At 39.1% G+C, this 15,594-nt stretch overlaps 2 protein-coding genes across 3 annotated transcripts in view; one reads left to right on the forward strand and one right to left on the reverse strand.

Annotated features, from left to right (window-relative positions):
• The window catches only part of cacna2d3a (calcium channel, voltage-dependent, alpha 2/delta subunit 3a), a gene marked incomplete at both ends in the record, with an annotated part of 143,308 nt that overhangs the window by 18,423 nt on the left and 109,291 nt on the right, over positions 1-15,594 (reverse strand). The window contains 4 exons of the mRNA XM_083894955.1: positions 2,700-2,770; positions 3,822-3,884; positions 3,960-4,004; positions 4,115-4,176. Of these exons, the coding sequence (XP_083751081.1) occupies positions 2,700-2,770; positions 3,822-3,884; positions 3,960-4,004; positions 4,115-4,176 (241 nt within the window). The remainder of the gene's footprint in view (positions 1-2,699; positions 2,771-3,821; positions 3,885-3,959; positions 4,005-4,114; positions 4,177-15,594) is intronic.
• The window catches only part of lrtm1 (leucine rich repeats and transmembrane domains 1), a 72,431-nt gene continuing 66,064 nt past the window's right edge, over positions 9,228-15,594 (forward strand). For both annotated transcript variants that reach the window (XR_014592938.1, XM_083895751.1), the window contains exon 1: positions 9,228-9,515. Coding sequence is in view for 1 of the 2 variants with exons in the window: in XM_083895751.1 (XP_083751877.1) it covers positions 9,509-9,515 (7 nt within the window). In the remaining variant the exon portion in view is untranslated. The remainder of the gene's footprint in view (positions 9,516-15,594) is intronic.

The following is a 15,594-nucleotide window of genomic DNA, read 5'->3' on the forward strand; positions in this document are numbered from 1 at the left end:
CCCTTTATGTTGTGACGTTGAGGTAGATTTCAGAAGGCTTCAAGTGTCCTTTATCAATTTTAACCACTAACTTTCCTGTTAAATGATTTTAATCACTTTAAAATAATGATTTTAAATTGCATGAAATTCTGTGTGATTTTAAATTGTTGATTGTTGATTTTAAATTGTTTAATGCTAATTTTTAATTGTTTTTTTCATCGATTTTGTTTTAATTTCTGCTTGATTTTAAGTTGTTTAATGTTTTAAATGGTTTTCATTTATATTATTTCTAGTGCTGGGCGTGTTAAAGCGCTAACGGCAGTTAGCGTACGTCAACGTTAACCCACGCTAACGCACGGCGCGTTTCTGAGACGACTGACCGTAAAAAGATATGTGTAAAGCTAACGCTAACTTTTAAAAACAGAGGCACACACACGCAGTACACAGGTACGCTAACGTTATTTGTTAGCGCTGCTCTTTTCCTTTGATAAACACAACGCTCCAGTTCCACTGTAGGCTAACGCTAACTGCGCTAAAAGGAGCTAATGCAGCTAACGGAGCTAACTGGTAAACGGTGCCTGGACTCTGGTGTCGTGGCACGTAAACATGACGTCACGTGCATCTTTTTCCGGTCAGTCGTTAACGTGCGTGCACTAAAAATGTCCATGATTTCAAATGTATTTCCTTGCCTTTCTCTCTCTCTCTCTCTCACCATTTCTTGTTCATAAAGACGAATAATCTTAATAATCTTAATCATCTTTGAACCGTGTGTTTTCTAACGATGCTGACGGATTAATTCTGCCAGTTTCAAACCAACACAAACTCTTTGTAAAAACTCAAACATGATTTGAACGAGACGGCGAAACAGCGTCTGGTTTAATTCTCTGCAGATGAACAGAGTTCAAACGGACGGGATCGGCTTCGTTAGCGCTAACGTCCGTTAGCTGTTATTAGTCATCAGGCTAACGCCGCGCAGCTGACTCACTCTGCTGATTATTTAATTTGAAATAATCCCTCAGAAAGAAAAGAAAAGTCTTGTTTTTTTTTACGAGTGTGAAACGTCTGCCGTCGCAGTCTCATCTTCACCGTGAACGGTCGTCACCCAGTGATTATTATGGGCTGCGACGGCGTGGCAACTGGAATTAGTGTCACTTTAGCCGAGCTGGAGTTTGCATCTTTGAGAAGGAATTTAATAAGACGTCTGTGAGTGTTTGTTGTTGTGATTAGTGCGAGAAAAGCTGCCTTTAATGGACTCTGAGGCTCAAACTGAGCTGTTTGATCAGTTGGATCCAGAACAGACGTCACTGACAACACACTGAAAACACACTGAAAACACAAGGACATTTGAAAAGGATTTTCTTGTTTCGCTTCATGTCGTAAAATGACACAAACGCAGGAACAAAGTTCTTTTTTTTTGTCACCAACAAACTCATGATTCAGTTCATGTTTGAGTCCAAGTGAACATATATTATTAGACATGTTGACAGAGTTAAGGTTTGACCTTTGACCTGCCAAATTCTAACCACTTCAAATGAACATCTTCTTCACGTTTGTTTGAAGCAGCAGTTTAACGAATTCATCCACGAGTCGCTCATGAGTCCAAGTGAACGTTTATATCGAATCTGGAGAAATTTATTCAAGGTGAAGATTGTTGTTAAATGTTCTGACCTCAGGTCATCAAAGTTACACCATTCAATCGTTTCAGGTCCTTTTGGGAGATTTTACTGAGTTCAAGGGTAGTTTTTAGGCCCTTTAGATATTTTTAAGGTTGTTTTAGGTAGTTTTTGGGTAGTATTCATGTCCTTTAGGTAGTTTTTAGGTAATTATAGGCAGTTATAGGTCATTTTTAGGTCCTTTAGCTAGTTTTTAGGTAGTTTTTAGGTCCTTCAGGTAGTTTTAAGGTTGTTTTAGGTAGTTTTTGGGTAGTATTCATGTCCTTTAGGTAGTTTTAAGGTTGTTTTAGGTAGTTTTTGAGTAGTATTCATGTCCTTTAGGTAGTTTTTAGGTAATTATAGGCAGTTATAGGTCATTTTTAGGTCCTTTAGGTAGTTTTAAGGTTGTTTTAGGTAGTTTCTGGGTAGTATTCATGTCCTTTAGATAGTTTTATGTAGTTATAGGTAGTTTTTCACCTCATGATAATAATTCACCACAAACGTTAAAGTCACAGCGACTCAAACATTCGTCTGAGTCCAGGTGAACGTTTGTGACAAAGATAGAGAAACATGTTTCCACCTGTGCTCAAAATGTCACTGTGTTATTCAAAGAAACAAAAACAGCTGTGAACACTGACCTCAGATCTGTGGTCACAGCGTCCGCTCACGTCTAAATTTACTCTCAAACGTGTTTTTCTCCTCAAAAATGTCCATAAAAATCTTGGCCCACAGCAGTGTGTGTGTGTGTGTGTGTGTGTGTGTGTGTGTGTGTGTGTGTGTGTGTGTGTGTGTGTGTGTGTGTGCGTGGACACGTTCAAGTTTCTCCTAAGTCCTTCGTTTCAGGACCAGATTTGCTGAAATCCCCTAACGGAGAATTCTGCTTAGCGAGAGGTCAGAGGTCAGAGGTCAGAGGTCGGCGCTGAATAGCTCGACACGATTGGTCAAGAGAGAGAAAGAGAGAGAGAGAGAGAGAGAGAGAGAGAGAGAGAGAGAGAGAGAGAGAGAGAGAGAGAGAGTTCTGACTGATGTTCTTGAGCACATAGATGAAGACACAGTTTAAATCCTCACCTCTTGAACGAGCCCATGTTCAGCAGTTTGCTCATCACTGCCCCCTCTGCATCTCCAAAGAACTTCCCCGTCTGTGACACAGAAAACAAGCAGTTTAAAATAATATATTTATATATATATATATATATATACGTATATGAATTTAAAATATAAAGAAATGACTGAAACCACAGAAACAACGTGAGGACTTTTAATCAATGAATCAGTGATTTATTTGATGTCAGAATCAGAAATCTTTATTGTTCATAAAATCAATAAAATCACGTTTGAAAAAAGATAAAACGTGAAGATAAAAATGTTCTTTATATTTTCTGTAGTATTTTATTGTTTCATTGTCTGTTTTCCTGGTTGGTTTTTAGGTCTTTTAGATGGTTTAAGGTAATTTAAGGTAGTTTTAAGTAGTTTCTAAGGTTGTTTTAGGTATTTTTCAGGTAGTTTTAGGTAGTTAGAAGTAGTTTCAATGTTGTTTTATGTAGTTTTAGGTACTTTTTAGGTCCTTTAGGTAGTTATAGGTAGTTTTTAGGTAGTAAAATGTAGTTTCTAGGTTGTTTTATGTAGTTTTAGTTACTTTTTAGGTCATTTAGGTAGTTATAGGTAGTTTTTTATGTAGTTATAGGTAGTTTTTATGTAGTTATAGGTAGTTTCAAGGTTGTTTTATGTAGTTATAGGTAGTTTTTAGGTCCTTTAGATAGTTTTAGGTAATTTAACGTAGTTTTAGGTAGTTGTTAGATTGTTTTACGTAGTTTTAGGTAGTTTTTTATGTCCTTTAGATAGTTTTAGGTGGTTATAGGTAGTTTTTAAGTAGTTCTGTGTAGTTATATGTAGTTTTTAGGTTGTTCTATGTTGTTTTATGTATTTTTTAGGTCCTTTAGATTTAGTTATAGTTTTTCAAGGCCTGAACATATCCCGAAAACTCTAAAACTAAAAAAAAAACGTTTGGTGAAAAAGCGTGAAAAATTGGAAGTGGGAGGGGCTAAAGCGTGACGCAAATAAGTTCTAGTAGGTCTTTTTCATTGGAACCACTTCCCTAAACATGCTAAACTCTGTTTTTAAACGTGTGTGTGTGTGTGTGTGTGTGTGTGTGTGTGTGTGTGTGTGTGTGTGTGTGTGTGTGTGTCTTACCAGAGTATAATCCTCTGCGACCAGGATGAATCCGTTGTTATCGATGAGGTAACAGTTGATGTTCTGTTAAAGACGACAGTCTTTTTAAAAAGTGTCAGACAGACGAGATCGTGACTGAACCGTGTGATGAAAACTGACCTCATCATCACAGCTGATGGAGCATTTCCCGTCTAAAGCTGCACACTGTAACATGTGATCATGTGAAGAAATACAAATACAACACTGTCAGTGTGTGTGTTCATTTATTATTATAATAATAATAATAATAATAATAATAATATATCTGTGTGCACCTGTCTGCTGGCCGTCCAGAACTTCTTCTGGAAGAAGTCAAGTTTCATCTGGATACCGACAGCTGAAAGAGACACAACACTGAGTCACTGAAGAAAGACACAAAGACACACAAAGACACACAAAGACACACAAAGAGGAAACAAGTGGAAAAAAATAGAGAGAAAAACACAGAAGTTGTGGAACTGAAGATATGAATGTTTTAAAGTGTTGTGATAACGGAAAAGAACCGCGTGACGTCATGTGTACGCGCCGCGACAGCGGAGTCCAGGCATTTATTTACCAGTTAGCTCCGTTAGCTGCATTAGCTCCTTTTAGAGCCGTTAGCGTTAGCCCACAGTGGAACGGGAGCTGTCTGTTTATTAAAGGAAAAGAGCAGCGCTAACAAATAACGTTAGCGTACCTGTGTAACTGCGTATGTGTGACTCTGTTTTTAAAGGTTAGCGTTGACTTTAGAGACTCGTTTTAACAATCGAGAGTCAAGAAAACATGACGTCATGCGCGGCTTTTTCCTGTCAGTCGTCATGGAAACGTGTCATGCGTTAACGTATTGCACAGCACTAATAATAATAATAGTAAACTAGTACAATTCAACACGTTTTTCGTATTCAAGTTCGTTCAGTTACAAAACAACAAAACGCCAAGATGGACGCCAAAAACCAAGATGGCCGACTTCCGGTTGAGTTGAGGTCATGGTCCCAAGAAAGTTTTCTTGTTCTTCTTGGGCCGAACCATGTTCCCAACAAATTTCGTGAAATTCAGCGCAACTAAATTTTGGCCGCTCCATAGGCGGCTGACCAGAGGGGGGCGCTACATCGCCAGTTTAGATATGTGGAAATTTTCATCTGTTTTCATGCAAGTTTAGGGGTCAAATTAGAGCTCGAACTCATAATAATAATAATAATAATTCCTAGAATAACAATACGTCCTCACACGCTTGTGTCCTCGGTCCCTAAATATGTCAGTCGTCATGGAAACGAGTCGTGCGTCGATGCCGTTAACGTTTGACAGCACTGATTATTATTATTATTATTTATCTCAGAAAACCAAAGTCTGTGACCCGCGACACAAAAATGGCCGACGTTGGAGACGCTCTTAACTCAAACCATGATTTCCTTCGTCGTGAGTTCTTCTGCAGGACTCTGGGAAAACGACGCCGACGCGTTTTAACGGACCAACAAACGCTTTTATTAAAAACCGCCGCGTTCACGCGGACCAGGTGAAAACAAGAGCTGAGAAAACATCAACGCGGACGCGGCCGCTTCGGCCTGAAGTTCTGCTGCTGCTGAAGCGGCGACGACGGCCCTGTTTTAGCCTCTGCCCAGAGAAACAGGTGCAGATTATCCCGTCACGAGCGTTTGCCAGAGCCTTTCAGCAGCTCACCAGCTCGACACCCACATGGAAAACCCAGCAGCAGCAGCAGCAGCAGCGGCTAATTTAAGACGCTGGGCGGCCGCGGTGGAAACCAAACACACATGGTGTTAAAAAGAAAAAGAAGAAGACGCTGCATCATCGCACCAATAACAGATAAAACGCTCAGCCAGGATGAAGACGGGTTAATCCCTGAGGTCAAATATTCACTTGATATGAAAGGGTTTGAAAGCACTTTGGCTCAGGAGGGAAAAGAACATCAACACAATAAAGACAGAGCTGTTACCTGCACTAAAGGAGCCTCTCATTTCCCTGTGCTGTGATTTAAAAACACCCTGAGCTGCTTTTATGAGTCCAGAGATGAAGAGACAACATTATCATCATCATCCACTTCAATCCCAGACAGAAGTGAGCGCTAAAGCCTGCAGATGTTTGGGATTCTGTACGGTGGCCCTGAGGTGCAAAACACAAACGCAAATCACAAAACACAACACAAATCTACAAACGCAAATCAGAAACACAGGAAACATTAACTCAAAACGGAAACACAAATCACACAGTCCGTGTTTTTAACCTATGGGTGTTAAAAACACGGACTGTGCAACGAGCGACGACACTGGTCGATCGCGGGAAACAACGTTTGTCGTTGTTGTTTTTTGAGTTGCGTTTCCGTTTTGACGTACGTTTCTGTCGTGTCGTCTGCTTTTTTGTTTGCATTTTCTGATTTGCGTTTGCGTTGTGAGATAATGTTGTTGTGTTAAATGCTTTTGTGTTTGTGTTTTCTGCTTGGGGCGGAATTCGAACTGGGGCTATCTGTAGTGTGCACTTCTACATGGAACGGCAGCTCTAACAAGTGAGATAAAGTGAGTTAATGTTTTTGTGTTTTCTGCTTTTGTTTGCGTTGTGTGATTTGTGTTTTGCGTTGTGAGTTAATGTTTTTGTGTTTTCTGCTTTTGTGTTTGCGTTGTGTGATTTGTGTTTGCGTTGTGAGTTAATGTTTTCGTGTTTTCTGCTTTTGTGTTTGCGTTGTGTGATTTGTGTTTTGCGTTGTGACTTAATGTTTTTGTGTTTTCTGCTTTTGTGTTTGCGTTGTGAGTTAATGTTTTCGTGTTTTCTGCTTTTGTGTTTGCGTTGTGTGATTTGCGTTGTGAGTTAATGTTTTTGCGTTTTCTGCAATTGTGTTTGCGTTGTGAGTTAATGTTTTTGTGTTTTCTGCTTTTGTGTTTGCGCTGTGAGTTAATGTTTTTGTGTTTTCTGCATTTGTGTTTGCATTGTGTGATTTGTGTTTGCGTCGTGAGTTAATGTTTTTGTGTTTTCTGCTTTTGTGTTTGCGTTGTGAGTTAATGTTTTTGTGTTTTCTGCATTTGTGTTTGCGCTGTGAGTTAATGTTTTTGTGTTTTCTGCTTTTGTGTTTGCGTTGTGAGTTAATGTTTTTGTGTTTTCTGCATGTGTTTGCGTTGTGAGTTAATGTTTTCGTGTTTTCTGCATTTGTGTTTGCGTTGTGAGTTAATGTTTTTGTGTTTTCTGCATTTGTGTTTGCGTTGTGAGTTAATGTTTTTGTGTTTTCTGCTTTTGTGTTTGCGTTGTGAGTTAATGTTTTTGTGTTTTCTGCATGTGTGTTTGCGTTGTGAGTTAATTATTTTGTGTTTTCTGCTTTTGTGTTTGCGTTGTGATTTGTGTTTGTGTTTGCGTTGTGAGTTAATGTTTTTGTGTTTTCTGCTTTTGTGTTTGCGCTGTGAGTTAATGTTTTTGTGTTTTCTGCATTTGTGTTGTGTGATTAGTATTTCCGTTTTGAGTTAATGTTTTTGTGTTTCTGATTTGCGTTTGTGTTTTGTGTTGTGTTTTGCGTTTGTGTTTTGCACCCTTAAGGGCCACCGTACTTCTGTGAAGGATTGTGTGTGTTCAGAGGACGCTCTGCTCCTCACATCATCACATCATCACATCATCACATGATCTTTCTCTCAGTTTAAGCATCACTTCACGTCCTGGTGATTCCACAGATTAACATCATCTCAGGCCTGTGTTTGCTCCTTCACTCAGAGATTAGATTAACACATTTAGAACAACAACAACATCAATGGTTTAGAAACCTCTCAACATACTGTGAGAGGAAGAAATGATAATAATCCAAAAACACACAAAGCAGATGAATCAATTCTGTCAAATAAATAAAAACTATGTCTTCCAGGAGCAGGCAGAAGAATAATGGTTCATTTGGTTCTGCTGCCACTTTAAAATATCATATAATTACACAATAAATATGTACATATACTGCAGTATTTATTTATTTGTATGCTCAAATCATAATCATAACATTCATCCACTGCTGTGATGTCACTGTGATGTCACTGTGATGTCACATGGTGGACACAGCGACGTCTTTCTCGTTTCTAACTCGATGATTTTCAGACGTTTGTGTCACAATCTCATCATACACACACACACGCACACACACACACACACGCACACACACGCACACACACACATATATAAATAATAGCCCCGCCCTTCAGCAGAATAAAAGGATAATAAATTTGAGCAGACATGAGGACAAAGACGGGGAAGGACACGGCAGAGCTGAGGTCATCTTCATCATCATCATCATCATCATCATCATCATCTTCACCATCATCATCATCTTCACCATCATTAAAACAATGATTCAATCATTCATTCGTCTCCGGCTTTTGTCCATTTGTTGTTGTTGTTTTTGCTTCTCCTTGAAGTGACCGCTGTGAGTTTAACACTTAATCTGTAATCTGTGATCTTCTCATAGATTATATTATCAAGGTTTTTGCCAAACTGTGGACGGAGACTTAAGATAATGAATAATATAAAAGTGAATTCATTTACATAAACGAGAAAAAGCTTCATCTCCGGTGTGTTTGTGTGTGTGTGTGTGTGTGCGTGCTGGGGGGCGTGTCCTGTCAGCGCTCTCCCGCCCACGCTCTAACGTCTCCAGAACACGCCGCGGCGACAGCGTCTGTGTTTGGACACAAACGCAGATCCAGGTCTAAATGTGTCCTCTACACTGAGGACAATGTCCCTGTGGGTGTGTTTGTGTGTTCTTGTACTTGCGGCATACTGAGGACCAGTGAGAGTGAGGTCATTTTTACGAAGTGAGGACATTTTGGTTGGTCCTCACTTTGTTTTCATTCAAATCACTTCCTTAGGTTGCTATAACATGCTATACTGTGATTTTTAGGTCCTCAATTTGGTACAAAAACCCATTTTCCAACCCTGGTGTTTCACACACTTTTTGCTCTGGGGCTCCACCTTCAGCGATTTTATGGTACTGCACCCAGTAGTTCTTTATAGATGTCATTCATGAAGTAGATATTTGTAATTGTGTTGATTTATAAAGTGGAAATGCTGGTCCTCACTTTGTCAGCACTTTTACCTGGTCCTCAGTATGCAGCAAGTACAAGAACGTGTGTGTGTGTGTGTGTTTGTGTGTTTGTGTGTTACTTTTGTTAGGACCAAAAAAAACCATAAAAACAATCAGGAAAGAGGACATTTTGGTTTAAGGTTAAAGGGAATGCATTATGTCTATGATTGATGTCCCCAGTATGAACGCTGCACCAGAATGCGTGTGTGTGTGTGTTTGTGCACGCGTGTGTGTGATTTAAGAGACACAGCTGTCCAATGGGAGATGACACTGACACTGACACACACACACACACACCAATACAACTGGGGATAGAGAGAGCGAGCAAGCAAAACAGAGAGAGAGAGAGAGAGAGAGGGAGCTTCAGTCGCTGGTTTAAAGCTCAGCTCTGATCTTTTCCTGCTCTCTCTCTGTGTCTCTCGCTCTCTCTCTCTCTCTCTCATGGTCGTGCAGCAGCAGCAGCGATGATGATGATGATGATGATGATCCTGAGGTCAACACCGTCGTCCTCACTCTGTGTCCGTCCTCGTCCGTCCTCACAGGTCAGACTCAGGTGAGACAGAAGAGGATTAAAAAAGAAAGAAAGACGAGGAAGAGACGACGAGAGAACGAGAGAACGAGCCCGACAACGACAGAGATGAGAGGTGAGAGAGAGAGAGAGAGAGAGAGAGTGTTTTTGTTTTTAATGCTGTTTCTGCTGAGTCATGATCTGTATACATGTGTGTGTATATGTGTGTATATGTGTGTATATGTGTCCATGCAGTGACTGTGATTGTGTTACATGTGAAATGTCAACAACACGGTGAAGACCTGCTGTCTCACTGTCTCACTGTCTCACTGTCAAAGTGTCTTTATTTAAACTGTGAGTCATGTGATGTGTTTTTAAATTTACCTGCAAAAACATGTTGTTATTATTGTTACAATATATATGAAAACCCTGATACTGCATCTACATAAACATATATTTTATTCTTGGCATCGTTATTGCTGTTACTATATGGAAAACCTGATATAAACATATGTTTTATTCAGCATTATTATTGCTGTTGTTACTATTATTAATATATATATGTATGTATAAATATGTATGTATATATATATATATATTTTTTTTTTATATATAAAGTAAAAATGTTATTTATTATGATACATATGCACGCACATGTTTCATAAATGTATGTCACGATGCAATATCACAATATTAACTCATGATACGATATCACGATATTTAATTTACAACATGATATTATCACGATATTTAATTAACGATACGATATCACGATATTTAATTCACGATACAATTTCACAATATTAAATTCACAATATGTTATTATCACGATATTTAATTCACGACACGATATTATGATATTTAGTTCATGATACAATATTATCACAATATTTAATTCACGATACGATATCACGATATTTAATTTACAACATATTATTACGATATTTAATTCACGATACAATATTATCATGATATTTAGTTCATGATACAATAATATCACAATATTTAATTCACGATACGATATTGTCACGATATTTAATTCACGATACAATATTATCATGATATTTAGTTCATGATACAATAATATCACAATATTTAATTCACGATACGATATTGTCACGATATTTAATTCACGATACAATATTATCAAGATATTTAATTCACAATACGATATAATCATGATATTTAGTTCATGATACAATATTATCACAATATTTAATTCACGATACGATATCACGATATTTAATTTACAACATATTATTACGATATTTAATTCACGATACAATATTATCATGATATTTAGTTCATGATACAATAATATCACAATATTTAATTCACGATACGATATTGTCACGATATTTAATTCACGATACAATATTATCAAGATATTTAATTCACAATACGATATAATCATGATATTTAGTTCATGATACAATATTATCACAATATTTAATTCACGATATAATAGTATCACGATATTTAATTCACTATACGATATTATCACGATATTTAATTCACGATACGATATTGTCACGATATTTAATTCACGATACGATATTATCACGATAAATACGATATTATCATGATATTTCATTCACGATACGATATCATGATATTTAATTCACTATACGATATCACAATATTTAATTCACGATACAATATTATCACAATATTTAATTTACAACATATCACGATATTTAATTCACGATACGATATTTTCACGATATTTAATTCACGATACAATATTATCACAATATTTAATTCACGATACAATATTATCACGATATTTAATTCACGATACGATATTATCACGATAAATACGATATCACGATATTTAATTCACAATACAATATAATGACAATATTTAATACACAATATGATATCATGATATACAGTACTTGCGAAATCATATATTGCGATAAAACTCTTGAACTCTTGAACGTCAGCACTCGGCACCCTCTAGTGGACTGAAACGTGAAATCGATTTTTTTTCAAGTTAATCCACAAAAAGCTTCATGTTTGTGTCAAATAAATAAAATGTATGCTTAAAATAATCGATATAATATCATCACAATCCTTCAATGTGTTAGTATTACGTGTGTATTTATCATTACATTGATTATTTGTATTAATGTTATCACAATGTTTACATGTACATTAGGGGCGGAAATCACCACGATACCGTGTTATAACTATTATTGTTTTTATGAAATTTTTATTTATGAAATTTATGTAGCGGATGTTTAATGTTTATGTATATTATCAGTTTGTTAATCATGTGTGTGTGGTATCAGGAAAAAAACTATTACTACTGTGTAGTAAATACTATACTATACTACTATATTTATATAATATCTGCACGCAAAATATCACAATATTTCACTGTATCGATATTCAGTGAAATAATTCATTAACCATGTTTGTTCATTATTATTATAATTATCATTATTACCATGTGCACTATATCATTACCAGAGTAAAATGTGTACACGTGTACGTTTATTAGATATAATATATAATATATATATATATGCACGTTCAGTTACATTTTGTCTCGTCCTTAAAACTGTAAAGGGTTTTATTTTTAGTAAAGACTTTAGGTTTAGTAAAGTGTGTCCTCACTAAGACTGCTGTAAAAGACTGTGTGCGTGTGTGTGTGTGTGTGTGTGTGTGTGGCTGCAGGGACTCTCCTGCGTTGACCTCATTCCAGAGCTTCTGCTTCTTCTTCTTCTGCTCTGTTTACGCGTTTAAACGTGTGTGTGTGTGTGTGTGTGTGTGTGTGTATGTGGGGGTGTGTGTGTGTGTGTGTGTGCGTGTGTGTGTGTGACTGAACACTGTGGCACAAACACACTCTCCATTCATTAACAAGCGTGTGATTAACACTGGCCTCTGCACTAACGTCTCAACTCGACCATGTTCTCATGCTCAGTGTTGTGTTGTTGTTGTTGTTGTTGTTGTGTCACAACGGAAACACAAACACTGCACCAAAATAGACAACAATATGGAATTAATGTTCAAAAATACTACAAACGTAGGGTTTAAATGTACAGCTGAACTGAATCCTACGTACTGTACCTTTAAGACGGTCAGTCTATAAATATGACACAGAGATAATGTTTACAGCTTTATATAATTATATTTATTAAAAAAAAGTATATAGTCTAACACACTAAATATTGTATAAACTGTATTGATCGAAAAAAATACACAAAATTATACAATAACATTTAAAATGTGACCATATTTAGAGTCAATTTCTGTTTTTCTAAAGTAAATATCCTTCATTTCAAGGTCATCAGTTTATTTTAAGGCTGCAGCAATTATTCATCGACCACTAAATAAATCGTCAACTATTTCGCCTCTGCTCTGCTGCTGTACACACACAAGCGCTCCCTCAGTCGGGTCTGATAGTTTTGCCTGACACGGTGTTTTCATATGAGGGACGAGGAACCAAACAAATACCATTACACTGTTTAGTGAACCTGATCGATGACGTCTGGGAGTTCTACGTCTACGTACTTCCTGTCCTTGACTTTTAAACCAATCGCAGGTGAGATCCGGGGGGGGGGGAAGAGGCTCCTCCTACTGGTGGAAAAGAGCACTGCACTAACACGGGCCGCAACTGTCAAAGAAACATTCTGACAACAGAGTCACAAACAACCCCAAACAGGAAGTGCAGTGATCTTACATACTGCAGCTTTAAAGCGCAGGTTCAACACTATTGAACACATACAACACACACACACACACACACACACAGTGTATATCCTGTTGTTGTTGTTGTTGTTGCTCCGATAGGTCGGAGATTCTAGCGGGAGAAGCCGCCTGCTGCAGGAGAAAATTACATAATTCCCAAATGGGAAAAACGCTAAATATTCCCAGTTGACAGAACGGCTGAGGAGCTGCTCATTTAAAGCGCCGTGTCTATGGAAACCAAAGCCCACAGCGCGGCGTGTTCATGTGCTGCAGTAACGGCTTCACTTCCAGGTGCTGCCCGGTCTGACCCAGTCCAGGCCGCGCTGCTATAAATACAAACGCAGCGGCGGGAGTGGATCTGTGAAGTCATCTCACAGGGAATCAGACACCCAATATCTGCCGTGTATGGATTGGTGTGTGTGGGCAGAGAGTGGGTGAGAGGTCACGGGGCTGAGAGGCAGCAGAGAGTTCTACACTCAAGACAAAACTTTACTGTTTACTTTGTCTGTTAGACCTGGAAAAGTGTTTCCTCAGAGTAAAGTGTGAAATAACATTTCACTGTCTCCTATAGGTCTAACACACTGTGAGACGGCTATGTAAACCACTCACTCTCCCACACCAAAGTCACTCACTCTCCCACACCGAAGTCACTCGCTCTCCCACACCGAAGTCACTCGCTCTCCCACACCAAAGTCACTCGCTCTCCCACACCAAAGTAACTCGCTCTCCCACACCAAAGTCACTCGCTCTCCCACACCAAAGTCACTCACTCTCCCACACCAAAGTAACTCACTCTCCCACACCAAAGTCACTCACTCTCTCACACCAAAGTCACTCACTCTCTCACACCAAAGTCACTCACTCTCCCACACCAAAGCCACTCACTCTCCCACACCAAAGTAACTCACTCTCCCACACCAAAGTCGCTCACTCTCCCACACCAAAGTCACTCACTCTCCCACACCAAAGTAACTCACTCTCCCACACCAAAGTCACTCACTCTCTCACACCAAAGTCACTCACTCTCTCACACCAAAGTCACTCACTCTCCCACACCAAAGCCACTCACTCTCCCACACCAAAGTAACTCACTCTCCCACACCAAAGTCGCTCACTCTCCCACACCAAAGTCACTCACTCTCCCACACCAAAGTCACTCACTCTCCCACGCCAAAGTCACTCACTCTCTCACGCCAAAGACACTCACTCTCTCACGCCAAAGTCACTCACTCTCCCACGCCAAAGTCACTCACTCTCCCACGCCAAAGTCACTCACTCTCTCACGCCAAAGTCACTCACTCCCCCACACCAAAGTCACTCACTCTCCCACACCAAAGTCACTCACTCTCCTCACACCAAAGTCACTCACTCTCTCACACCAAAGTCACTCACTCTCTCACACCAAAGTCACTCACTCTCCCACACCAAAGTCACTCACTCTCCCACGCCAAAGTCACTCACTCTCCCACACCAAAGTCACTCACTCTCCCACACCAAAGTCACTCACTCTCCTCACACCAAAGTCACTCACTCTCTCACACCAAAGTCACTCGCTCTCCCACACCAAAGTAACTAGCTCTCCCACACCAAAGTCACTCACTCTCCCACACCAAAGTCACTCACTCCCCCACACCAAAGTCACTCACTCTCTCACACCAAAGTCACTCACTCTCTCACACCAAAGTCACTCACTCTCCCACACCAAAGCCACTCACTCTCCCACACCAAAGTAACTCACTCTCCCACACCAAAGTCGCTCACTCTCCCACGCCAAAGTCACTCACTCTCCCACGCCAAAGTCACTCACTCTCTCACGCCAAAGTCACTCACTCCCCCACACCAAAGTCACTCACTCTCCCACACCAAAGTCACTCACTCTCCCACACCAAAGTCACTCACTCTCTCACACCAAAGTCACTCACTCTCCCACACCAAAGTCACTCACTCTCTCACACCAAAGTCACTCACTCTCACACACCAAAGTCACTCACTCTCCCACACCAAAGTCACTCACTCTCCTCACACCAAAGTCACTCACTCTCTCACACCAAAGTCACTCACTCTCTCACACCAAAGTCACTCACTCTCCTCACACCAAAGTCACTCACTCTCCCACACCAAAGCCCATAGAGCAGGGGTTCTCAAAGTTCTGATACCTGAGGCCAATTTAGGAACCCAACATTGGACTGAGGGTCGCCAAAGAAAAAAAAAACCTAAATAAATCCCATTTGTAATCATTTTAATGACCAGATTGCAGTTCTACAGTTTAGCTTTAAGTAATATAAGCGTTAATATAATGTCATTTAACACTTTATAATTTACTGGGTAATTACCCAGTATTTTTGCCATTGTTCTTACCTTCTAATTACAGGTTAATACCAAGTAACACATTTCTGTTACCATATATTTACTGGGTAAATAGCTAGTAATCGGGGGCTGTAGCTACCTGCTTATTACCAGCTTATAACACAATAATACACTAAAATTCACCATATAGAAACCAGGTAAATACCCAGTAT

Source organism: Microchirus variegatus (genome assembly GCF_963457635.1).
Source record: "Microchirus variegatus genome assembly, chromosome: 9".
Classification (NCBI taxonomy): domain Eukaryota; kingdom Metazoa; phylum Chordata; class Actinopteri; order Pleuronectiformes; family Soleidae; genus Microchirus; species Microchirus variegatus.